General features: G+C 43.1%; 1 protein-coding gene across 1 annotated transcript in view; it reads right to left on the reverse strand.

Annotated features, from left to right (window-relative positions):
* Nucleotides 1-27,893, reverse strand: part of RASA3 (RAS p21 protein activator 3) — a 138,678-nt gene that overhangs the window by 50,413 nt on the left and 60,372 nt on the right. Inside the window, exons 4-5 of the mRNA XM_075425447.1 lie at nt 23,853-23,947; nt 7,427-7,503 (exon numbers count right to left, since the gene is read on the reverse strand). Coding sequence (XP_075281562.1) covers nt 7,427-7,503; nt 23,853-23,947 — 172 coding nt within the window. The remainder of the gene's footprint in view (nt 1-7,426; nt 7,504-23,852; nt 23,948-27,893) is intronic.

Consider the following 27,893-nt stretch of genomic DNA (forward strand, 5'->3'; position numbering starts at 1 on the left):
TCAAAATGGTGAGCACTTTAAAACATGTTATGCGGGAGGTGGACTACTGCCAAAGGGTCCAATCAAAGAATTTGCTCTTGATTAGAATTACAGATACAAAGATACTTATTTGTGACTTGAGTAAACAAAGAATTTCATGAACAGAAGAGAAGCACTGAAGAAACACTGAATACAAAACCAAAGAAGGGTGAAATTGAAACAATTTTGTGAGAAACCTGGCAGCAGGAGGAGATGGTATTTATAGATATGGGGAGGTTTGATGGAGAGTGAGCAACTTAAACTTGATTTAGGCTACAAAATATTCAAGAGAATTTTTGGTGGGGATGGAGAAGCAAATGGGAGAGAACTACTTAGATGGCAGGCAGTGTAACCTCAATGCTACCAGAGCTGGGAGGAAGGGAAAAAAAATTGATGTACTATGCTAAAGCTTTGGACAGAGATACATATCCATTCCTCTTCTCTTCCCCTATTCCCCAAAGCCTGCGATATTGCAGCACTACATGATTAAAATAACAGATACTATGTGATTTAATCTCTGAGCAATTTTCCCCCACTAGTTTGTTATGAAACATACAGAAGATTAAAAGCATTAAAAGATGCAGTCCTGCAGGAAAAGGTGCAACTTGATGCAGGGTATGCTCTCTAGAGAAAAGAGATTCTGACATACTTTAATGGATGCATGAGTTTATTGAAAATGAAGCCTTGAAATCACTTTATGCCCTCATTAGCATCCCTACCAGCAGCAAACAGAACTCAAAATTTCTCAGAATACTATGAGGTGACCTGATTGATGCATGCATTAAACCAGTCTGCTTGTAGTCAGCAATACCCTTTCTTTTCCCTAACTGATTCAGCTCATATTTCAGGCAGGAAAATAAGCTTCATTTGACCCTGAAGCAATTTCAAAGCTGGCTCTATGCTGTATGTCTCTGCAACAGAGTAGAAACTTCTCTAAAGCAACATGTCAACATATGTTCTCCAAACCTGGAAGCAGCAAACCCAAGAGGCAGGGTGGCTCAGAGGCCCATTTTGAATGTAGGCAAAGAGCACAGAGCCGTAACATCACTGCAAAAGGACCCACTGCCAGCTCTGGCCTCAGGCTACTTCCAGACTCAACAGGAACTACAGCCTTGCACCAGGCCAATGCACCACGAAGAGCACAAGACCAAGTGCTGCTGCCTCACATTGTAACAAAACAGCGTCACCAGCATGCTGCCTCCACAAGGGAGCACCTCCCGATTCCTGCTGACGTTTTTGCAGAACACCACCTCTAATTTGGAAAAGGAAACTACAGTAAGGCATATCACCCTCAAGAGAGGAGCAAACCGTGCTCTACACCACTGACCAGAGTCCACATATCACCACCACCACCTATTTAAGAAAGCTGGAATACTATGCGAAATTACAGAAACTGCATTCATCTAGTAGGTCCCAGTGTTTTCTGGGTTAAAATGGCATTCAGAAAAAAAATACATCACAAAACAGCCCAGAAAAGCATCATCTAAAACTTTGCTGGCTATGCTTTCTGCACTCCCGCTTTCTGCTCTTACCAGCATCAGAGACAGAGCCACAACAGAAAGCCAAAGAAATTTGGTCTTCAGTGGCATGGATACAATACAGGCATGCATTTCCAAGCTCTCTCTTTAAACCAACCCTTTAGACAGTTTCTTTACCTATTCCTGGGATCTGCTGAAGACAGTTATCTACAGGAAAGTAAACCAGCTCCAACGTAAACGAGAAAAGCAGGAAACAAGCTAGTTAGTAAAGGATAATTCTCAGATGACTCAAAGCCAATGACTGTATGTTTTAATTTTACACAAAAGCATCTAAATATATTCCATGATTGAAGGACTAGCTGCACTCCTGTAGTTTTTCAAGGCATCTCCAAATGCAATCACAGGTGAAAACAGCAAACCTTCACCAGACAAGATGGGATCATGTTTTCCTCTTGCTCGTAGATTAGGATGCAGACTGCTGATCCAAGAGCAGGAATGGCCATTACCTCAGCCCTTCGACTAGACTTGATATATGTGGCTTTGCCCTTCAGGAGCTGTGACTAGCAAAACATAGGGCCTGACCCTCTAAAATTTTCAAAATGGAGCATCATTTAACTTAACCTTAGAAACACCACATTGCTTAAGAGAATTTTAAAGTTACATAAAGTCAGACTGATTTAGGGCAATGGTTGCCAACCTGTAAGCAACGTGATGCCCACACCACTTTCAGGCAAAGCTCATGGACACGGAAATTCAAATCTATAATGTGAGCAGCCAGAGAGGAAGGTCAGATGCCGCCTACTGCATGCTCTGTGCTCTATTCACATGGCAGAGCAGGCTGTGGAACCATCATCGGGTCCCAGAGCACCCACCCCTAGGCAGAGATCTGCTTTAACCGAACTTGACAAATGACACCTTGTTCCGTACCTTCCTCTTCCTCTTCCTCTTCAGAAGGGCTTTTAAAGCTCTTAAATGCCCACAGCTCAGTCACTGTTCTCTTAATGGTCCCTGAAGTGTTTATCTTAGGAATGTCATATCTACTTATTGTTTCCTTTCCTGCTTGCTCTTGCAAACAGCCCATTTAACTTTGTTCCACACGGACAGAATACATCTTGTAGAGTTCGAGAGTTGCATGGCATTTAAGTTTAATTCACAAATAATTGCAGGGCATCCACGTCTTCCACACCAGGGCTACAAACGCTTCATTTATCAAATAAAATTTCAGCATCGCTAGTATTTGTAGACTCATGAATTGCCTACTGGAAAACTGCATTACTATATATGAAAGGCAGCAGTGGCTATTAAACCACCTATGTTGTTATTTAGCTACATAGATTTACTAGGGGGGGAGAACAAGAGGGGGAGGGGGGAGCTCTCCAAAGCAGATGTTCCCAAGCTTTTTTAAACCTAAGAGACAAGACATGAGACAACACTTGAAGGAGCAGCTGGGGACACTGAATAAATACAGACATTTAAATGTGACTAATTACATACACATGCTGGAATTCTCAAAGGAAGATCAGGGAGCCAGGCTCCCAGCTCACGCGGACTTTCAACAGGAGTTCAGTGGCCTGTTCCTTCAGGCATGCTGGAAGTCAGATGTCATCGTGCTAAATACAGAACACTGCTTCTAAATGTTGCCTCTGGTAGCTTAACCACAGCAAAGCCTACAGATTTCTACAAAGCTATCTGCAGGAGCCCTCCTCTTTATTAAATATGAATGCATGTATCTGCTGATCCTAGCCCATGTTGCTCTGTGAGACAAAAGTTGTCTGGACCAGCCCAGAGGCCTTCAAGCATCTGGGGAACCACCTTTCTCTGCTAAACACAAATGTGCTGCACAGAATCTGCTTTAACAATAGCAGGGAAAGGTTTACAAAAGGTCTAGGGCTCCTTTCTGAGTACTTCTGCTGCGAAGCAGAAAGGGTATCTGTATATGGAAAGTGGTGGCTCAGAATAAAAACTAGGGAGAAGCACATGCCATTGTTTTTCAGATGTATTCATGGAATATGGGTACACACACTCCTTTCGTGACAGTTCAAACACTTCAACATGGCATGGCTGTAGAAAGAGCATCCTCCCCGATCCCTGCTGCTCATTTTCCTTCCACTGCGTTAGACAAAAAGAATAGCACAGTTTCTAGGATGCACAGGATTAAGGCCTGATTCAGTTTAAAATACATGGAGGGGGGCGGAATACACATTGCTCAAGCAGCTGCCAGCAGCCGTGTGTCAGCACAAAGGGGTGGGTATGAACACAAGCAGCAGGAAGCATGGGAGTCTTGACCCACTTCTTTTCATGGTCTTAGTACCTTAAAATGTTCATAAAATTACAGCCAGATTTCTGGCAGGTGACAAACCACTTAAGAAACAAGAGATGGCCTTCACTTTACAGCCAATGGAAGGTGAGGGCAGATGTTGGTAGCCACAACAAGCAGCAGCTGACTGTGCAGAGGGCCAGGAAGGCTGTGGCTGTAAACAGCGTGGAGGAAGACAACACGAGGTCTTTTGCAAGTGAAGGACAGAGAGCAGAGAAGCCAGAACCTACTCAGTAAGACTTACTTTTTCCCAGCACTCAAGATCACTCACTAAATGGCACAACAGTAGCTAGTACAAATAGAGTTACGTGAAGGTAGCAAGCCGCAAAGTTCCTATGTGTTGTCTTTTATCTGACAAGCACTTGGACAAAAGTCTGTGCTCAGCAGGCTGTAGGCTTGCTCTCTCTGCATGATGTGAACATACAACACACTAGGAGCCTGTACCCCGAGTCCTGTAACAGGGACATGAGAGTCTTATGGAGACCCAGCTGACAACTGTGTCCGAGCTAGTCACTAGGACCACCAGGTTTTGCAGCAGCTCCACAGAGGGAGCCCACAAGCAGCAAAGTGTTCCCAGGAGGACTGTGCAAAAGTGAGAGTTGTGGTTCTTGCACAGCATAACAGCAGGAGCCACCCCGGGACACAAGAACTCTGAGTGTGGTGCCTGCATCTGTACTGTCAATGTAACTTTTAAATCCACTAATGCTTCTCCTTATAATCTCTTTCGCAGAGATTCAGTCCGGGAGATTGTGCTGTAGCACCTGGCAGAGACTAGGACCTCTGAAGGGCTCTGATGAAGTACAACAGCTTAGTGGTTTAGGGCTAAAAGTATTAAATGCTTTCTAAGGAGAAGCTATTAGATAGCAGTTTTTAAACTGATTTTTTTGCTTCCTCTGCAGAGGCTAACGAAGCTTACATGCCTTTTGCATTTTAAAATAATCTACTACTTAATGTTCAAAAGCTTAGCACTCAACAACTTTAATTTGCCCTTCCATTCAGATGAATTTTCCCATCCACTCGTCCAGCTGATGGTTCACGGTGAGCTCCATGGTACGGCAGGCTGGCTCAGCAAGGCCCCAGCTGCTCTGGGGCTTTCTGGAATGCAGAGGTAGCAGCAATGCACACAGGTTCAGACAGCACACTAGTGAATACCTATGGGTAAGCTCATAAGAAAACTGATCTTTATTTATTTTCTAGATAGGTCCTAATCAGGCCTAGTCTTCATTCAGCCTGCATACACGTCTTTGAGAACAAGCACTATTCTAGGGCTTAAAAAAGCACTTGTCTCAAAGGTATTTTTAAACAACTGCCCACTGGAAGCAGCTTTTCTTCTCCTTGCAGACCTGAATTATTTAACCACTTAAATCTATGAGGCCATTTGCGGGGTGGTGTTTATCTTCATTAAACAAAATTTTTTTAAAAAAATTAAAACTTAAAAACCAGGAAGTCAAGGAAGTTCAGAAGACAAGCACTACATTCATCAGACCAGTCTGTTTTTAAGATGAAGCGATTCTAGATTCTTGCTCATGGTTTTACAGCCTCATCTGACTTGCTCACTGGAAAAAAAAATCATGGAGTTGACAACACGAAAAATCAGTTATCTTCACAAAACCCAACTGGAAGCTGCAATCCCCTAATACATCCAGTCTCTGTTTTTCACTCATGAACTACCTATAACAAAGGTTCTGCCTCCCCTACTTTTGCTGCTTTTCCCACTGGCAAATTCCAGTTACACAGACATTTAGTTGAGCAATGCTTAATTACCGCACTATTTTCTTACATGCCTAAGCACTAGAACCAAACTATCTAAGAACAAACCTGAATGAGATTTCAGATCATCTGGGAAAATGTTAAGAGCTGCAGTTTGCTGTATACCTTCTTAAAGCAAACAGTGTGGCATGAAGCAAACGCTGGACTACATTCTGAAGTACTTTCCTCCCTCCCCAATGTAATCATTCCTCTCTCTTTTTCATAATTCCTTTTCTCTTTCTCACTCACAAGACACACTGCCATGAAAACCTACACCAACAGAACCATATACTCTAGAAATATCTTTACTTCCCAATTCCCTTCTCTAAACTGCCAAGCTCTAGCCTCACTTACCACTCAAACAACAAACAGCCCTGGAAACCAGCCAGGGCCAAACAGAGCGCCCCAGTCAGCTACCGAAGGAAGATGACAATGGGAAAAGATGCCTTCAGGAGACAAAAAAAGCTTGCTTGGTCTCCAATTTTCAAGTTTTGTTTCTAAGAGCCAAGGGCTAGACTTAGATCAAGATAAACTCTGAACATTATGATTCCGTGGTTAAAACCTCAGGATTTTTCTATGCATTTCAGCTAATACATTGTACCTGCTGAACAATACCGTGCAAACCACAGTTACACAATGCTTCACAAGTCAAATGAATAGAAAGGTAGAAAAACACTCTGCCATATTGTTAAAGCTGTCATTGCCTTATTGCTATTCATGAAGCAAGAAGCTGCATGTGTAACATGTTAAGAAGGATGTTTTCAGATACCTATTTCTATTATTTCAGGAATTTCACTGAGAAATCCATTGGTACTACAGTATTACCAGGTCTCCTTTAATCAAAGACAAAACATTTAAAAGAAAGCTGGCTGTGGCATGGCATACTCTGCCAGAAGAAAACGAAGTAAGGCAAACATTTCTGAAGGTCCCTCAGTATACCACCTAACTATTCAAAACAGACCATGGCAAGAGTGGAATGGTGTTCCACTTAATCTATGTTTGCAGAGTCCCAGAGAAGGGGTGCCGAGAAAGATGGAGGTCAACCACATGGCTCATCTGCATTTGTTAACAGCTCCTAGACATAAAGACTACCAGGACAGCTTATTAACAAAGCCTTAGCAAATGCAGTTACAAAATTATGTCAAATACTGGTCTGAAAATAGGGCTGGTCAGAACTTTCCCAGCAGAGCATTTTTTCTACTGACACAATTACCAAATAGCTGCAAGTGAATGATTCCAACACTCCAATTCTGACAGCTCTTCTGCCAGACAGAGAATACAAAGCAGATTCCTGACAGAAGCAAACCAGCTCCTCCACTGCTCCTGAAGCAGCCACCTGAAAGGCTGGTGTGGTAAGAGCAACGGCCTTCCAGATTCCTCCTCAGAGGAAGGTGAAATCTTGACTGCTATCCGAGTCCAGCGGCTTCTAGCTTTCAATTCGTTTGAGTGAGACTGGGTGGCTGATTCTGAGACTGCTTTAATAACTGATGGCAGACTTCCATTTGTTAAGTCAGCTCTGTAACACTCTGTCCCACACAAGTTGTACTACGAATTTGCTCAGCTGGTAAGTTTCTTAATGCAAATCAGAAGGACATTAATATTATCTTTTGATGTCTTTTTAGTATCTGTGCCATGACTAAATTGGGTAAGTGCTTTAACAACATTTAAGACTATCAAGAAGAAAATTACGTAGATTATGTGGAGAGAAAATGAAAAAAACTCACATCCTATAAACTCATAAGGATATAATTGATTAAGAACATTGTGTCCAATGTTTTGATTCCTCTAACTGTTTTTAAATGAAGCATTGCACACCATTTGCAATTAGTGTTTCTCATAACTGCAGTTACATTTCAAATCCTACCGTGTTGCAAGCTTATGGCAGACGACACCAGTGTCCGTTATGACTTCACTCAGTCTCAGCTCAAGGTGGACCTTCCCCTGAAACACACCAAAAACACCATATGAAAAATTAGTTTTATGCATAGCCAGCCACACCACTGCAACTTAAAAGAAAGCAAGTCAGTTAGTGCAAGTAATTCCAAGAGGAGTTTAAAGATTAAGTAAAAGGTGTATAGCTAAAGTATTTAACCTGCCAGAGAATCCAGATTAGTAGCCTTTTCACTAAATCTCAGTGCATAACTCCCACCATTATCTTATCTCTGAATGTTTTACTAATAGAGGGATATGGAGCATCTGTGGTCTGACACAAAATTATTGTGCTGGAGCTTTATCTATATTTAGCTTTTTAAATATTAAGCAAAGATCTGTAACACAATCGTTGAAAAGACATCACAGCAGTGTGTTATAAATTTATATCTACAGGTTTTAAACACTGGAAAAATACAAATTATGAAATAATGCAAACGGTGAGGCAACTATGAGTAAAACTACATTGGGCAATTAAAAAAGAGTTCAACCATGTTGCTTGCATTCGTAGCATCTACTATTACACAGTTTTCAACTCCTTACCATCACGTTAACTTCATTATGACTAGGGCCAAAATGTCATGCTCAAATATGCTAAGAAAATAAGGCAATCACAACTACAAACTGCATTCCTCTTATTAACTTTATTACATTTAAAAACATAAGCAGCCACTCCCACTGGCAAAAACTCAGCACCACTCTTACAGTGTACACACAGCAAATGCAAATTGTATTTTTTACTGACCTATTCCCATCTACCAGAACGGCCAGAAAGAGGACCCAGAGAACTACAGGCCTGTCAGTCTGACCTTGATGCCAGGCAAGATTATGGCGCGGTTCATCTTCAGTGCCATCACACAGCACGTACAGGACAATCAGGAGATCAGACCCAGTCAGCATGGGTTTATGAAAGGCTGACTAACACAATCTCCTCCTATGACCAGGTGACCCGCTTAGTGGATGAAGGAAAGGCTTGGACGGGCGTACTCTCCGCTGGGTAAAAAACCGGCTAAATGGCCTAGCCCAGAGAGTGGTGGTGAATGGAGTTAAATCCAGCTGGCCGCTAGTCACAAGCGGCGTTCCCCAGGGCTCAGTTTTGGGGCCAGTCTTGTTTAACATCTTTATCAATGATCTGGAAGAGGGGATTGAGTGCACCCTCAGTAAGTTTGCAGATGACACCAAGCTGGGCAGGCGTGTCAATGTGCTTGAGTGTAGGAAGGCTCTGCAGAGGGATCTGGACAGACTGGATCAATGGGCCGAGGCCAACTGTATGAGGTTCAACAAGGCCAAATGCCGGGTCACAACAACCCCGTGCAATGCTACAGGCTTGGGGAGGAATGGCTGGAAAGCTGCCCAGTGGAAAAGGATCTTGGGGTGCTGGTCAACAGCCAGATGAACATGAGCCAGCAGTGTGCCCAGGTGGCCAAGCAGGCCAATGGCATCCTGGCTTGTGTCAGGAATAGTGTGGCCAGCAGGATTAGGGAGGTGATCGTGCCCCTGTACTCAGCACTGGTGAGGCCGCACCTGGAGTGCTGTGTTCATCTTTGGGCCCCTCACTGCAAGAAGGACACTGAGGGGCATAGAAGAGCAACAAAGCTGGTGAAGAGTCCAAAGAACAAGTCTTATGAGGAGCGGCTGAAGGAAGAGGGGTTTTTCATTCTGGAGAAAAGAAGGCTGAGGGGAGACCTTATCGTTCTCTACAACTACCTGAAAGGAGTGACCAGAGGTGGGTGTTGGTCTCTTCTCCCATGTAACAAGTGATAGGACAAGAGGAAATGGCCTCAAGTTGCACCAGTGGAGGATACTGGGAAAAATTTCTTCACCAAAGGTTAGGCAGCCTGTTCAAATGCTTGATAGGGAAGTGGTTGAGTCTCCATCCCTGGAAGTATTTAGAAGATGTGTAGATGTGGTACTTGGGGGACATAGCTTAGTGGTGGACTTGGCTGTGTTAGGTTAACAGTTGGACTCCATGATCTTAAAGATCTTTTCCAACCTAAATGATTCTATGATTGTATTCTGACATGCCAGCACTGCCCAATTATCTTCTGCAAATCATCACGGCCATAATTGAGTCATTCACCTTCATAATCATCTCTCCTCCACCCTTTTTACCAAAGGACCCTAAAATCCACCCTGCTAGTTCGTCAGAGCTCTAATGTGGGTGTCATCTTTGACTCAGATCTACCTCAACTCATACAAAAAGTTTGTTGTTGCCCCTTTCATAAGATCTTCCAGACCTGACCTTTCCACTTTTTGCACATGACCAGAACTCTTGCCAGAGACTTCCCTGTCTCTTCTGACTGGCTACAGCAATGTCTTCCTCTGTGAGGATGTCTAACCTGCGTAACAGAGGAGAGTGAAGATCAAACCCCGGCCTCAGGTTGCACCTACGCTGCTAAGATCTACTTCCTCTACAGCAGATTTGTCTGGACAAAAGCTGGTGAAAGCAGTCCAAAGCAGAGCAGGCAGTGCAGGAATAATTAAGTAGCATGGACACGCAGAAGTTCAGTTCAAGCTCATTCCCTGTCCTCTTACATTTAGCTTAGCAGTATAAACAGCCTCTGAAGCCAGTGCCTAATATTTTTCCTGAAGAAGTCTATAAGAGATTTCGTTTCTTACTGTGACAGCCATTCTCTCCCCTTCCTTGTATACCCCTTTCTTGGTACCATTCCTTCTGCAGTATCTTGAATGCACGCTTCACGCTTCCCTGCACTTTACTCTTTCACTCCTCAAACATCTGTCACCTTCTTATACCTTCAGTATTCCAACTCAGTAGCAGTTTTTCCTGCCTGAGGGCTGGAACACAGGCCTTTCAAGTACATGTAGCAGATGATACTGGTGTTCGTCCAGAAAACAAGAACAAAGACCTCTCCAAGCTGTATAAAAGCCCAGGTTGCAGTGGCATTGCAGCAGCTTGCTGGCATTTTGAATAGGGAAAGACCCAAACCTGTGTGGGAGTTTAAATAGATGGCTCCTACCAGATGTCTTTTGCATCATTTTAAACAAAATAACGAAAATAAATGATGTAAAACCCAAACATGTTGCACTTGGCTGTCAGACTCCTGAATCTTCATGTCCATTTCAGCAAGACATGTATTCTCCTTCACCCTGTCAGTGTATGAAAATATCAGCAACTGTCATTTTCTTCTGAACCGAAGCCTGTCCTCACGAATAAGAGAAAGATTTCTCTGCACAAATGTATAAAGCCACTTCTAGACCCATCTCAAGACTCAGCACATACCACTACAGTGCCCACCGCACCCACGCATAAAAAGGGCTAAGCACACAACTAGCTGAGAACTCCTGTTAAGTATGACAGTTTTCTGGCTTTAGTTTTACTACATTGTCCCTTACTCTTCATTGTTCTCTCTTTCACTGGTCACATTTATCACAGGAGCTAAACCACAAGTCTCTGGAGAACAAGTTCATATTATGAACACATAAAGACACTGCTGCCATCTTCACTGATATCCTGCATATTACCTTTACTAGAGAAATCAATGCTAAAAGAAGTTTTGAAGAAATTAAGACACAGGAACATAGATTTAGTAACTCCAAAGAAAATATCCTTTTTTAAAAAATACCAAGAAGGTAAGATAATGTTTTACTGAAATATTTCTGCTGATCTTTAAGGAAGGAAAGTCTGACCTCTCTCAAGAAAGAAAAAATGCTCCAGTACTCTTAGGTGAGGCCGAATGCAAACTCACAGTGTGTCAGTTTGCTCGATTTCACACAAACTATGATGCAAGCTCCCTATTTTCGAAATTCAGATGCAAAAGTCTTTTTAAGTCAGCAGTACTTCACGTATTTTACCAGCTACATTAAGTACAAAAATGTAGTGCTGCCTCCTTTGTGTGAGAGCCATGTTTTCTTGTAGCTCTCATTTTTCCTCTTGTGAAGACTTTGAAAACAGTCAGCTGCTCAAAAAGTGACTCAAACCTTCAGACAGAAAAACAGAGGTCATGGGATCACTGGGACCGGCAGCCCTATGACTATTCCCAGAACACCTTCTTGCTTCCAGTTAAAAACTCAAAATACATAAATATATTAAAATAAGGCTACAGTAACATACTTGCAGGCTTAATTCACAGAAAATGTAACTCCTACATAAACAGACTGCTTTTTGCCAAATCTATTATACTGTGAAGCAAAAGATAAGGATTCATTTGAATAAATCTATTCCAGAACAATGCTATTAGTTGGTTTGAAGATACCAGATAATGCATTTTTCAAAAGGAAGACAGAAAACTACGCGGTGAGTCAGTATCATAAAAATCAACAGGTAATCTAACCAACAGAAGGTCAATTGACCACCTGTACTTGATTAAACATACCACAGACACCTGGAGTTCCCAAGATCCTTATTTACTGAGAATTTGTAACAAAGAAATTATTATTTTTATTATCAAAAGAACTACCGTGATACTAACAAGAGCCTCTAACTGCACTTGGTGCACACAGTTATTGACAGCGTTTACAAACCGGAAAGATCAGATAACGTGGCAGTATAAAAAGTATGTTGTCCCTGGTTTACAGCTGACACAGTGGCTTGGTCCTGCTCAGACAGAATCCCTGTTGCAGAGCCAGGGACTAAGTCTAGGATCAGTCCCAGGCCTCTGTCCTAGCCATAAAGCTTTCTTCCTTCAGCACAGAGAAAAAAAAACTCAGAGAAGATGAAGGTCTGACAATTTTGAAGTAGAATGCACTAATTACTAAAAGCGTTTCCATTAAAAAAATATTTCAGGATGTTGCTAGAAGCCGCTATGCTTATTAGCATACCCTTCACATTTGGAAGGGAAGGACATTTTCAAAGAATAACCTGAAGGAGTGCCAACTCAACTGCTGAATGCTTGGTTTTTCACAACCTCCAGCTGATATGGATGAGTGGGTTCATAGGTCAAACGTCCTTCCTAATCACATCTAACATTGCATAACAGGGCCAGCCAGCTTCCATTTTTCAGTTCTTGATTAAAGAAGCCATGAGTAGATTGAATTTCCTGCAGGGAAGTAGACAGTATTCGAAAGGAAATCAGTAACAAACAAAACATATAAAGGACCTCGCTGAGGAAAAAAAAAAAATTATACTATGCTTGTTAAATATCCCCTTCCTAAAAACAACAGAATCAAGTTCCAGTCTCATTAACATCCTCATAACACAAACATGTATCAGGGAGAACTACACACACAGTTATGTGGAAAACAAACTGAAACTGATCATAAGGATTGAAAGAAAAGCAAAAGCAGAATTAAAGTCCTGGTTTTATAGATACAGCAGAAGCCTGTCTCCAGCCACTTCATTTCTCCTTGCAATGCAGCTGAGTTACTGTGGACTGAAACACCATGAGACAGTTGTAAAACAAGTAAAAGTATACAATATTATCTACCTATATCATGTTTCCAGCAGTTGCAAATTTGCTGTTTAACTAAACACAGTATGTTGAAGTAGAAAACAAAACACATTACCACAGGTTTTCATAAAGTTATGCCAAAGTTCTGCCATCCTGGTGCGAAGCACTTTCAGCATCTTGAACAACTGGTTGGCCTTACGTAGAGTCAGCGTTTGCAAAGTCACCAGGACATCGCCGGGAGCCACTCCTCAGTGCAGTTACATGCCCACATTTTGGCCTGGAGCCCAACACACAACACATGATCCAGCAACTGAGTGTCAATTCAGATGCAACATCTGATCTAACTCAAAACAGATGCAATCTGGTTTTTCAGGGAAAGAGCTATGGTAAAACACCGACAAACACTAGGAACTTGCTCTGTCTACGGCTCTAGTAAATGCACAGAAGACTGACAGTCTGCCTAAGTTCAAAAGACAGGAGCCAAATCTACCAAAATCTCTTAAATCATATCTTTAAGGACCTATCAACCAAATCTCCATCCTTTTTCTTAAATAGTTTTTTAAAATCTTCCATTTTTTAACAATGTGGAAAAGAACAAGTCAAAGGAAAAGAACAAATCTTCACTGTCAATTCTAAACAAAAATATATAAAATACACAATCTGCTTGCCTGACTATTAAATATCAAGTCAATTATGTTCATATACAGGGCTCACACAGCACTATAATTCTCTCTTCTACAAAAGAACAATAGCTTACATCACAAAAATGCCTAAAAAAAGTATTTGTCTACTATCAAACCTACTGGACAAGAGGTTTGTGATCAGCCACCATTCTACTTTTCACTAGCCTATCCAGTTTTGCTGGGGACTTTCCCCTCCAAGGTGGGAGTGCATCTGCATGGAAGTTTTCCAAACACTGATCCCGCATGGGGACCCTCATCCCAACACAGTTTCCCAACCTCTTCAGCTCTGCAGCTCAGCTCAACTCTGCCCATTGCTGAGGAGTATGGAAAGAGGGACTGAGACCCACCTTCAGCTCTCTACTCTTCCTCCTGCTGGTACAGAATGACTGCAGGCAGTCTCACCCCAGCTCCTGGAGGTGGAGGAGGGAAGAGATGTAACAGGGATGGGTTGTAGGAGAGGACTAGGCGAAGCCAGTGACATGACTAATGCCAGGTCCTCATTATTTTGGAATCTCAAATCTCAGATTGCGATGTCCCTGGTGTGTTGGTTTACTTTCCCTTGCTGCAAGGTCTCTGGAGAAAGGAGCGTTGGAAGAACTCAGTGTTGCATGCAGACCATTCCAAACTATGGGCTAACCCATGCTGTCACTTTCTCTGACTTTCCAAATTTTATTTCAGGATATAGTAAGTGTTATTAGACAGATCTACTTTGAAACCCTCTTAGGCAACTTTCCGAGACTTCACTTTCTGGCACTGGTAAAACTTGAAAAAAAACAAAAAGCAAACAAAACTGACCCAACTCTAAGGGCTCACTAAATGCTGTCCATGAGGGAGCGGGAGAGGAAAGACCAAGGGTGCAGCTACTGCTTTAGCAAAATCCAGCCCTGCAGTATTACCAGCAGCCCCACATAAGGTCACAGCCTAACAGCAGGCTCGAGAGCAGGAGGAAGAGTTTGTTTGCTGTCTGCATTTGCTGCTGTAACAGCTGCTCCTTCCTTTAGCAGAGGGCAGCAGGCAGCTGGGAAAGGTCTAAGGATCATGCTCCATACCACAGCCTGCGGGCTGGAGCACCGTGTGGCACACAAGAATCTAGAACAAAATCCAGTCTACTGCTGAGGAAAGTGCAACAGCTCTAATGAACGCTAAACGGATTCATACAGGCTAGGCACAGCAGGACTGACGTCTGCTTGGTCCCTGCATGTGCAAGCGTGTCAGAAGAGCTCAGGAACTGGCGAATATCTTCAGATGGCACAATGCTAGCCTTTCTGTCTCTCTAAAGGAAGAATACCACCATATGGTCAAAATCCTTATAATTAGTCATGTTTTCCTCTCAAATACTTCGATGCAATGCAATATGCAGATACTGTAAATGAAAGCCACCTGGCTTTCATTTCCCCAGACAAATTGTGTTCTCCAGATACAGAACCCAGGTATGTTATTTTGAAATAATGTAAGTTTATTATTCAACTGTAGGTACTCTGTACCACATGCCATGCTACCGACCAGCTTTTTAAAAGTAATAGACCAAAACCGGATAGACCATCTTACCCCTTTGGGCTGATAAGACTAAATACCACGCTCTTACATTCACATAAGAAGCAAATCTTGCCACAAAACAGGATCTGGTCAATAACTGGTCTTTCTGTTTATCACAAACATTATTTATCATTGTTGACGCATGATTCAGTGCTCTGAAATAATTTTCTCAGTAGATATGTAGCCTTGAGAATCTTCCCACTCTACCAAAACAGAGATTTCATCTCTTTTCAAAACAACTAGAAGAGACGTAAAAGCCACTGTTCATCAGACAGAGGGTAACACCCATTCATTTCCTGTGTGCGGTGGAAAGCTGATACCGAACGTGGAAGCAGCTTCTTCTTTTTACAATTTGCATATAGTCATGCTTACAGTAGTTTATATAAAATGCGTCAGTGACTTATCTTTACACTAGAAGCATTTAAATAGCTACATGAAGATAGTTAATGTCAGTGTTGGACAGTGGGCATGCAATGCTCTGAACTGTTTACTAGACTAGATAATTCCATCAATCACTGCAGAAAAACAGTCCCATACTGTTGCTCCTAAGGACAATTTGCTCAACATAGTTTATCTTCAAACCCATATTCTTATGAAAAGTAACAGTTAGCATCAGAGCCATTGCAGTTCAACACAATTTGCTCTACATAGATAAAGAGCATTTATATTTATACAGATTTAGATTTATACAGAACAGGAAGCAGGCGAATATGGGAGAGACCCTGGCAACTTCCCCCATATTATGAAAGTAGGGTGAAAGAAAGTAACAGAGTAACACATTTTCAGCTTCCTCTGCAAATCTGGGATAAACTTTCTTGAACTGTAACACAAGAGTGAATGGAGAAGAACTAATTCGAAAGCTTGTGGTGAAACCTTGGCGCTGCTGCAGTCATGGCAAAACTCCCACCCTGGCAAGGCCAGGATTTCAATCCATGAAGCCTGGCATTTGGGATACAGATTCTGCATTCAATAGGAAGGTGCTGAAAAAGCAGGAGAGGTTTTTTTGAGCCGCGCAGAGTGCCCTGGATATATTCTTCTTTAGACCATACAGCTAGGCAGGCGCAATCCAGGAGGTTCCTACAGAGCATCGATGATAACTTTCTGATGCAAGTGGTGGAGGAACCAACAAGGAAAGGCGCGCTGCTGGACCTCGTGTTAACAAACAAGGAGGGACTGGTGGAGGATGTGAAGGCTGGAGGTAGACTCGGCTGCAGTGACCATGAAATGGTCGAGTTCAGGATCCTGCGTGGAGGAAGCAGGGCGATAAGCAGGATCAAAACCCTGGACCTCAGGAGGGCTGACTTTGCCCTCTTCAAGGAGCTACTGGGAGGAATCCCGTGGGCCAGGGCTCTCAAAGGCAGGGGGGTCCATGAGTGCTGGTCGCTTTTTAAACAACACTTCTTCCATGCACAGGAGCAATGCATCCCCCTGAGAAAGAGATTTAGCAAAGGAGGCAGGAGACCTGCATGGTTAAACAAGGAGCTTCTAGCGGAGATCAGGCAGAAGAGAAAGGTCCATGGAATGTGGAAAGAGGGACAGGCCACTTGGGAAGAGTACAGAAACGTAGTGAGAGCATGCAGGGATGCGACGAGGAAGGCCAAGGCTCACCTGGAATTGAAGCTGGCAAGGGATGTCAAAAACAACAAGAAGGGCTTCTTCAACTACATCAGCAGCAAAAGGAAGGCTAGGGACAACGTGGGGCCGCTGCTGAATGAGGCGGGTGTCCTGGTGACGGAGGATGCGGAGAAGGCAGAGCTACTGAATGCCTTCTTTGCTTCAGTCTTCAGTGCTAAGACTGGCCCTCAGGAATCCCAGGCTCCAGAGGTAAGAGAAGAAGCCTACAAAGAGGACGACTTTCCCTTGGTCGAGGAGGACTGTGTGAGGGATCGCTTAAGTGATCTGGATGTCCACAAATCCATGGGCCCCGATGGAATGCACCCACGAGTTCTGAGGGAGCTGGCGGATGTCATTGCTGAGCCACTCTCCATCATCTTTGAGAGGTCCTGGAGGACAGGAGAGGTGCCCGAGGACTGGAGAAAGGCCAATGTCACTCCAATCTTCAAAAAGGGCAAGAAGGAGGACCCAGGGAACTACATGCCGGTCAGCCTCACCTCCATCCCGGGAAAGGTGATGGAGCAGCTTATCCTGGAGGCCATCATCAAACAAGTGGAAGAAAAGAAGGTTATCAGGAGTAGTCAGCATGGATTCACCAAGGGGAAATCATGCCTGACCAATCTGATAGCTTTCTACGATGACATGACTGGCTGGGTAGACGAAGGGAGAGCCGTGGATGTTATCTACCTTGACTTCAGCAAGGCTTTCGACACAGTCTCCCATGATATCCTCCTAGGGAAGCTCAGGAAGTGTGGGCTGGATGAGTGGTCGGTGAAGTGGATTGAGAACTGGCTGAATGGCAGAACTCAGAGGGTTGTCATCAGCGGCGCTGAGTCTAGTTGGAGGCTGGTAACTAGTGGTGTCCCCCAGGGGTCAGTACTGGGCCCAGTCTTGTTTAACTTCTTCATCAACGACCTGGATGAAGAATTAGAATGTACCCTCAGCAAGTTTGCTGACGACACCAAACTGGGAGGTGTGGTAGATACACCAGAAGGCTGTGCTGCCATTCAGCGTGACCTGGATAGGCTGGAAAGCTGGGCAGAGAGGAACCTGATGAGGTTCAACAAGGGCAAGTGCAGGGTCCTGCACCTGGGGAGGAACAACCTCATGCACCAGTACAGGCTTGGGGTGGACCTGCTGGAGAGCAGCTCTGCGGAGAGGGACCTGGGTGTCCTGGTGGACGACAGGTTAACCATGAGCCAGCAGTGTGCCCTGGCTGCCAAGAAAGCCAATGGGATCCTGGGGTGCATCAAGAAGAGTGTGGCCAGCAGGACGAGGGAGGTTCTCCTTCCCCTCTACACTGCCCTGGTGAGGCCTCATCTGGAGTACTGTGTCCAGTTCTGGGCTCCCCACTTCAAGAAAGATGAAGAGCTACTGGAGAGAGTCCAGCGGAGGGCTACGAGGATGGTGAGGGGACTGGAGCATCTCCACTACGAGGAGAGGCTGAGGGAGCTGGGCTTGTTCAGCCTGAAGAAGAGAAGGCTGCGAGGGGACCTTATAAATGCCTACAAATATCTGAAGGGTGGGTGTCAGGAGGATGGGGCCAAGCTCTTTTCAGTGGTGCCCAGTGACAGGACAAGGGGCAATGGGCACAAACTGAGGCACAGGAAGTTCCGTCTGAACATGAGGAAGAACTTCTTCCCTCTGAGGGTGACGGAGCACTGGAACAGGCTGCCCAGGGAGGTTGTGGAGTCTCCTTCTCTGGAGATATTCAAGACCCGCCTGGACAAGATCCTGTGCAGCTTGCTGTAGGTGACCCTGCTTCGGCAGGGGGGTTGGACTAGATGACCCACAGAGGTCCCTTCCAACCCCTACTATTCTGTGATTCTGTGATTCTACAGGAAGCATTTCAGAGTCAGCAGTGATTTCCAGCACAACAAAAAGGATTTCAGGTGTACTCTCTAAACATACCTGTAAATAATGTTTTCTATTAACAAAGTACAGTCCACCACCTGACATTCACATCAGTCCATACTCAAGAAAAGCCCTGTTTAATCAACAATAGCTAAAGGTCTGTGTAGGAAAAATGCTAATATGGTGGAAGGAGGAGGAAAGGCTTTTGGTGTCTGAAAAAAAGTATTTCTTAACATCAATAAATCTTTTGCACAAAGCTTTGAGTACAGAAGGTTAAAATGCGAAACAATTTGCTTCCTCAGTGTTGGTTATCTGCCCTTTACATGCCTTTTTTTTTTTTTTTTAAGTTGATAGCCAAACAGATATGTTTCAGACACATCAAAGATCTTACGAGGAGGAAGGGGAAATGAGCAATTTTCAAGTTTTTGTGTCAGATCTTTTCACCCCCAACAATGAGTTTTACATAAGACCTTGAGCATGACCGGCTTTGGAAAAGCACTCTGTCATTTAATAGCGAGAACTGAGCTCTAAGAGAACATGACCATTTCACATTTGTCAGTGCTGTGAAGGAAGTAACTCAAATCACACTTGAAAAGGGGAACTTGAAAAGCAAGAGCCTGCACAGGAAAATATGTCAGAATGATCTAACTCTCCTTGCATTTCTCCCCTGCTTTGGCATATACAGACTAAATGGTTTGCAGTATTCTGGTGTATCTTGATATTAATATCAGAATGTCTCTGGATCTTTAACCACTCCACTGATCGCATGCACACAAAAGGTGTTTGGGTTGCAAAGCTCAAACTTCACAAAGCAGACTTGAACTATGCAGGGCTGAAGTTACTGTGAAAAAAAATGGAAAGGAAAAACTACTCAAAAACAGGAAAGGCCTTTTAAAGATCACATGTGCACTTGGGCTTAAATTCCACTGAGAACACATGGACCACTGAGAATATCTGTCATCTACAGCCCCAGGCAAATATCTGAATCAGTCACTGTTGGGTAAATTTCTGCATATGAAGGAAAGGCAAACACTCATGGATAAAGAGAGCTGTACACACAACAGCATTGCAATATTTGCTTCCAGTCTTCAAAAAACATGAGGATGAGAACATAGCAGGTCCTGAAAGACAAATGACTAGTAGAAAAAAAAGAGACGCATCCCATGGAAAGTGTGCATCACACTCTTACTGACTTCAAACAGCTTAGAAAGTCATGACTTCTGTGGCTAGTTCCTCCCCTCCAGCTTAGGCTGCCTGATTGTTCATAGTCTATTCTAATGCTAAATTTAAACCATTTTCAGCAATGGCTCAATTCCTGTTTTACCACCCACTGAAATGTTCGAGCACTTGTACTGTCATACACTGGGTATTTACCTCTGGCATGGTAATATCCCACTGAGGAGTGGGCAGGCTCTATCAGAAGACAGGAACTTAAAAATCCTTCAACTAAATCCACACAAACCCACTTTGCAGAACAAGTGCTCCAGTCTGGAAAGTTAATCCATGAACTATGCATTTAACGGCTGCTGTCCAGCTTCTCTCTGCACTCTGTATAATAAAGCTTCCTGATAGCATTTAACATGTTTCAGTATATTTAAAAAGGAAATATTAAAAAATAATGTCATTTTATATTTGTATGCCAAACACAAACATAATTTTGCTGGAGTTCAATAATTTGTTCTCCACAGAGCAGCCCGACTTAACCACTTCTAGCAGAACTGTTGCTTCATCACCCAGGCTGTATCTAAACAGGGGGCAATGACAGTCCACTGCTGACTGACACCGCACTCTGTTCGGATGGCTGCTGTTACCTGCCCACTCAGAAGAAGGGAAATTCAGGTGCACCCGATCACACTATTACCCCAGCTAGCTGCTGGCTAGGCCAAGCGATGTACCAAAGCCGCAAAGGCCATGTGGGTGGGTAAAGCTCTGCATCTGTGGGCTGAGCAGCTGTGCAGCACCTGTACCACTTGGCAGGAGACTGACTGTGCGCCACACTGAGCAGCGGCAGTCATGGTGAGATGACAGCCCTCTTAGCAGCTCTTGGCCCAGATGGACAATGCCCTAATTTTTTCTTGGAGATGAGCGATCGTGCTGGACTCTGGTACATCTTGCTGTCAAGCAATAATGGATGTGGCATTAAAGCATCTGACAATAATTCACATATCTGCACAGGCTGACAATTAACATAGTCCTGCTGTTGGTAACATCCTCATCTGCCATGAAGTTTACCACGTCATAATCTCACCTTGCACTCCTCACAATACAAAACATCTTTATAAGACAGTAAGAAACAGCAACATGGAAAACTATAAAACAATGCAAAGCTCAAGCCAAACACCTAAGCAACTATGTCTGATGGAGTTATACAACATTACCACTTACCATTTTGATTTTTTTTAAATATATAGGCTTATTTATTTTGTAGTACAGCATAAGAATACTTCAAGTCCTAGCTTCTGAATAAAAATTAACAAAACAGCACAAAAAATATTAAGAAATCCACTCAAATTCCATTAACACTAGAACTCTGTTTGTTTGTTTATTGTATTATTTTGCACTCACCAAAAAAAGAGAGGAATCTTCGTGTCACATACTGTTCCCTCTCTATGCATGAAGACAGAAAACAGTATGGATGTTTGAAAATATGTGCCATTTCTGGAACTCCTACAAGTGAGGTCCAAACCATGTCAAGCACAAAATTTTAAATTCTACTCACTGAAGTTCGGACAGACAGGTCAAAATACCAGTTCTTATACCAGTAATGTTATTATCTGTGATTTCAAACCAGTCCTTCTGTTCTGAAAAATGAGACCAAATGTGTCCTAGAACGGGGCATCCCAGTACCATGGCACCCAAGATCACTAATATTTCAGTAATCCACTGATTTTAAGCTGGTTTTCAGTTTCTGACTGTGCTGACTGGTCTGCTTAAAACCCAGGTATTTTTAGGCTTTGCACACTGTAAAGAGAAATCCTATACAGGCTTATCATTGTCACCCAGTTTCTTTCATATCATGGCCTAATGAACTAGAAAGAATTAAAAACCTGTTCTCTTTGATACTTTTTTTTTCTAATTCCTCCCTCTGACTTGTATGACCTCAAACAAGTCACTTTCTTTGACACTTCACTGTATTTAAAGTGTGGGAGTGACAGTAGCTTACCTCAGTACAGTGCCGTGATGCGTAACTAAATAGCCATGAAGTGCTCTACAACATGGAAAACAGTATTAAGGCAACTGGCTGACAAAACCAGAAGTAAGATTCAGTAGTTCCCTGGCACGTGGCTCAATGTTTAATCCACTAGATTATGTGGCCAATGGGAACAACTCCTAGAATAAAACTGATAGTTGGCACATTACATTTGCTTTTTGCTTACTAGTATTTTCATGATTTACTGCAAATGTTAACTGCTTAAAAATTCTTAAATTATTTTCCTTAAAATTGGATAAAAACTAAGTAACATTGCATAAATACTGACTAACACAAATATTCTTTTTTCTCTTATAAATAAAGAAGTGTTTAGAAAAAGATACAACAGATACCACAGATGTAAAAAGAATACAAAGACAAAAATACTCCTTCATTTGGCTATCTTCACTTGCATAAGAATTCATACTCGTATCTACAAATCTGCTCACACTATTATGGAAAACACAAATCCCTCTCATAAACTCCTTAACGTAAAGACTGTGGAACATCTAAGTAAATGGATAAAATCATCTGAGTGCTGTTCATATTTACACTAGCTGTAATAAACTCTTACCATGGAGCCCAGAAACAGCTTTTAACAGTTGGGCTCTTGCAAAGACACAAACAGCGGAAGTAATAAACTATACAAACAACTACAAACAGAGCACATGCTTTCCAGAAAATACTGTGCTCCTCATCTCTCCAAAAGCTAGAGCTGCCTGAAAACCTTTCTGTTATGAGTTCACAGCTCACATTACCAGTGCTGTCCAAGAAAGCACCCTGGTCTAAAAAGCTTCCACAAGCTCACTGTGAAAATACTGTAACAAAATAAACAATGCAGAAGCTTATCCAAATATTGTCCTTCTTCAACTGATAAATTACAAAGGGAAAGTTTTCATATCCTGCAGGAAATAAACATTAAAACTATTGTTTTAAAGCCACTGTCATAAGAGGCTTTGGGGGTAAGAAGAAAGGGAGGCCAGGGTAAAGAGAACAGACCTCAAAGTTAAACAGCTGTTAAAAGCCTTTCCATCACCACTGGCATTGAAATGTGGCATTAAAGAGGATCAATATTTTACAGAGAATGTTACAGACTGAACAGGCTGTCATGAGCTTTCTTTGCAGCATGTGCACAACAGTGTATTATTTGTCTCTCCAAACAACAGAAAACATAACCTTGAACATATTTTTATGTATGCTTCACCACACACAACCACACTACATGTTGGAATGTGTGTGCACTGTGTCATTTTCTGACCTGGTTTGTGCACACCGGCCTGCAGACTGAAAAGCCAAGCCATTACGTCCAATCCTACCACATGGCGGTAACAAAGCAGCATTTCCCCTTGCATTTATAGGAGACTGTTGCACAGGTCAGACGTTCATGTCTGTGGCCTCCTAAGCAAATACTGTAGTTCAAAAGTGACCTGTAATATATACTCACAGGAAAAAAACAACAACAAAAAAGTAACTGATTTATATTGATATCCTGCTACATTATTTTAACTTTGTGCTTTGTTATAAAGAATGTTTTCACAAGATCTAATATTGTAATAGAAAACAGAATCTGCTTCAAAAGAGGTTAAGTACAAAAAACTGAGGAGTCTCACTGTATACCAAAATCTGCAAAGTACCAAACCCTAAATGGAGTTGAAGTGATACAATTATCAGCATTCCTATCATTTGGAGCAGGGCCTAGAATTCTGTCAAGGAGTGATTTTTTTTGTCTGAGATGTACTTGTTGCCATTCCTGTGACAACCTGCCTACCTAATTATTCAAAACAGTACCTGCAGATAGTATTTTCAAACTGGCTCTGCTCCCTGAGGAATCAACAGCTATTTATAGGGTTTTGAAGTTATTTGATACTCGAGATAACGACACCTCTCCTTGTTTCAGTGACCCTGACAGTTCGCATAGTTTTAACTATTTCTGTAGGCAGAATCCTGGCCCATTGATTACAGACACTTGTAATTCACCCTATATAGACACAAGCTGCAAGTATCACTGAAGCCTAAACCACACTAATGAGCAATGCTTCCTTTTCGTAGGAAAGCAACGCATCTGTCCTAGAACCATGGAAACCGTAAAACTGCCATGGCCCTGTTACAAGTACTCCTTTGCCAAGATAATCTCACCTGTACTTCCGAATCAGCGTCAACATGCTGGAGTTGAAACCAGGTGTCTCTGTTATGATACTTCTGCAGATCTTCTTTCTGTATAGCTACCTTTCCTGGAAATAAAACAAACCAGAAGTACACTTTAAGACATGCTATAGCTCCTCCATCATACGTTTCCATCAAAACCAAGTTTTAAACAATGATTTAAGTACTGTCGTATTCAAGAAAGGCTTCAGAGCAAGGAAAGATTTATTCAGGGCATACTTCTTTACACAATACATAATTCTTTCTTATGAGCAGCTTTTTCCACTTTGCATTGTGAAAGACTTAAAAATTCCTAACGTCATACTCAGATTGAAGCACTAGGCTCTGTGGATAAGCTTGTAAGTATGCTTATAGTAAAAATATCATTATTACTTCTTTGACGTGACAAACTTGTGGAAGGAAAAGCTCAAAACTTGTTGGAGAGAGATTTTTGAGGCAGATGTCCATAACAATCCCAAAAGAAAGTTCCATGCGTGTGGTTACGGCTAACAGTATTTTAGGATGAGGCTTTTCACTATGTATTTTTGTAGGAGAAGGGCAGCAACTAGAGGTGTCAAGTCACAGCAGATTCCCAGATCTGCATTTTGAGGCCCTGCTGACCTAACTCCCGCACTCAACGTCTTGCAGTTTGCATTCTACAACCCAGAGCCACCCAAGCACTACCCTGATCGTGAAAATAATTAAAAAAAAAAAACACAACACCAAAAAACACACCACCCCACACAGTAGAGCTTTTCCCCTCACCTTTTTAATCCCCTCTTATCCCTACCAAATTAGCTGATTTGGTAGTTATGGCAACAGCAGCCAGTTCAATGCTGTGAACTAATGTACATACATGCTAAGGGCTAACATATATGTAAAGCTGAAACTCTTATCCTGCCCAGTCTCACTCAGGCATTACGTAAAGCGCTCTGAGGGGCAATGAAACTTATTCCAAGTGTCTGTCTTCGTATATACAGAGCACGGCGTGCCTGAGGAACACGTGGTTCTCAGAAAGGAGCTTTGGGCTGAGTGGTTCCCCAGGCACTGAGCAAAGCAACATGTTCAAAATGAAACAATCCAGGACAGTCAGAGACATTCACAAGGCTCAAGAAAGCTATTTTTTGGCATTCTGGTTTGGTAGCACACTTTGCTTGAGTGAGTTGCTCGCATACAATTTGCAACCACTGCTTTGCTACAAAACACAGACTTTCTTTAACCAAATCCTGCTAGACAAAACACACCAATGGTCACAAGTCTTAATGGGAGAGAGACTTCCAAGGCTTCCCAAACCCAGTTTTGGCTACAGGTCAGTAATGCATCACCCCAGCAAATGTTAACATAAGACATGTACAAAAAAAAAAAAAAAAATCCACACAATGGAAGACTATGAAAGTGGCAAACAAAAAGCATTCTCCCTGCTGTAATCTAAAAGCTTACCAAAGTCCCAGCAGTAAGTTATTATACCCTAGTGTTCCCTCAAATTTTGGCCTTTTCCTGTAGCTGTTGTCAGATGGCTCCACCCAGCCCTCCTGTTTGCTGGGCTGCTCCATGTACCTTGCTGCAGCTTCTGTTGCATTCTTCTGTCACCCTCGGGCTGCTTCTGGTGACAGTTTCCAGATTTCCAGTTCCAGGTTTTAAACCACTCTGCATCCTTCCACAGCTGCCCTCCATAATATCTGCCAGTGTTTCTGCTCTGCCTTCCGCAGAGCTGCTGACCCATTACTCTCAAGTCTTGCTCATTCTGCCCTCAGCGCTCTCCTCCCTCTGCTTGTCCTTTAGAGATTATCAGATCCACCTCATGGCAAACATTAAACTAGAGATTAATGAGCCATATTCATTACCAGGCTCTTTACTGAATATGCACAGCAAGTGACTTGAAACTTCAACAATTAAACTACACAAAGCTACTAAACAATAAGGCAGAAAGGGTAAATAATACATCTGAACCACGCTGAACAGAGGACAGCAAGTTACGCTGCTGAGAATCTCTGTAATGATGGCTGTGTATTTTCAAAGCTTCTACTTTTATTCTCTAACCACAGCAGTCTGTGGGCAACCTAGTTTCTCTAAAACATTTTGAGAGGGGAACACATTTAAATGCATGACCTTCCAATAATCGCTTTGGACCTCATTTGAAATTTGTTTACTTTCACTGCGTGCAATCCTCACTGCACCCTTTAATCTCTCGCAGAAATCCTCCACCCGAGTGCAGTGTAACACGCGCTTCCCACACAGCGTCACCCGTATCTTTCAATCGGTCTCATTTGCAGTCACCTCCCATGCAGGCAATGTCCTTTCAGAATACTCAAGGACGAGGTCACCAACACCTGCACGTAGCACAGATGGTGTTATCACTGTCCCCTGTTTCCGCAGGGAGTTCCACTGCTCTCTACAACAAGGATGGCAAGGTAACTCAGGGGTTCTGACCACACACTCTGTATGTAATTGCAGCACAAAGTGTCTGCAGAGAATGATACACGCCTCGAGCTCCCAGAGGGTTAACGTGGTGGTACAACTGTTTTGATTCAGAAACTTTTTGAACAGCCCTGTTTGCTCTACACACAAGCAAGTCTTATTAATGAGTGAAACTTATTGACTGGCCTGGCTGGAATCCAGGGTTTTTCACTGTATACCAAACGATACACAAAGCAGAAAAATCCACCAGGGAGGGAGGGGAAAAAAAAAAACCAAACAAACCACAGAGTGGGGGAGGGGAAGGGAGAGAGAAAAAACAAGCAAGCCTACACTTTGCCCAGTCTAAACATATACAAAGGCATACTACTGATAGGGCAGGTTGTTTGATCTGCCCTGTTAAACGCTTCTCTGTATACAGGAGTGCCCTGCACAACTTCTGTTTGTAACTTTTTGCCTGTACTAGCCATGTCCATGTCGTCACCTAACCCACACTCCTCCCTCCTCCTCCTCACCAGGCTCGTGTAAGGTACAGTGCAGGTGCTGAGCATGGTCAGGTCCTGCCCTCCTCCATGCAGCCACTGCTCTGCCACCAGCTGACCTACATCTGACCTGGCTCAAACAACTTCTAGCCTCACCAGAGCTAGGTTAAATCTAGGCCACAAATCACAAGCTATTGGCACCTATCATTCAACCTTGAAGATAAGCCTGACACAAGAGGTCAGAAAGGTTTACCCACCGCTCATTTACAGGATGTTTTCCTCTCTGCAGTTCCTCCATGTGCTCCCAAGCCCATTGTCCCGTGCTCTTTCTCAAGACCTGGGTGGCTGCCAGGCAGCAGTGAGACTCCAAAACTTGCACCTGAGGCACCCAGCCACTCCTCCTGGTTTCCTCAGAGGCGCCCCAGGCTGCAGAGAGTCTATTTAAGCTTTTAGACACTGTATGGGAGGAGGCAGGCAACAGCAAAGCATGCTGAACTGTAAAAGGTGTAATTTCAAAATTTAGTTAACTTACATATTTAAAAGTTAGATTCTCAGCAATAAGACCAGTAAAGATGAGGCAAAAGCATTCTTTGCGTCTAAGCTAATTTTTTTCATAGAATCATAGAACGTTTTGGGTTGGGAGGGACCTCATAGATCTTCTAGTTCCAGCCACCCTGCCATGGGCAGGGACCCCTTTCACTAGACCAGGTTGCTCAAAGCCCCTGCCCTCGAACACTTCCAGTAATGGGGACATCCACAGCTTCTCCAGGCAACCTGTTCCAGTGCCTCATCACCGTCATAGTAAAGAATTTCTTCCTTACATCTAATGTAAACCTACCCTTTTTCAGTCTGAAGCCATTACCCCTTGTCCTGTCACTGCATGCCCTTGTAAAAAGACCATCTCCAGCTTTCTTACAAGCCCCCTTTAAGTACTGGAAGTCTGCTATAAGGTCTCCTCGCAGCCTTCTCTTCTTCAGGCTGAACAGCCCCACAACTCTCAGCCTTTCCTCCCAGGAGAGGTGCTCCAGCCCTCTGATCACCTTTGTGGCCCTCCTCTGGACCCGCTCCAACAGCTCCATGTCTTTCCTGTGCTGAGGGCTCCAGAGCTGGATGCAGGACTCCAGTTGGGGTCTCACCA

Source organism: Opisthocomus hoazin, chromosome 1, assembly GCF_030867145.1.
Source record: "Opisthocomus hoazin isolate bOpiHoa1 chromosome 1, bOpiHoa1.hap1, whole genome shotgun sequence".
Classification (NCBI taxonomy): Eukaryota; Metazoa; Chordata; class Aves; order Opisthocomiformes; family Opisthocomidae; genus Opisthocomus; species Opisthocomus hoazin.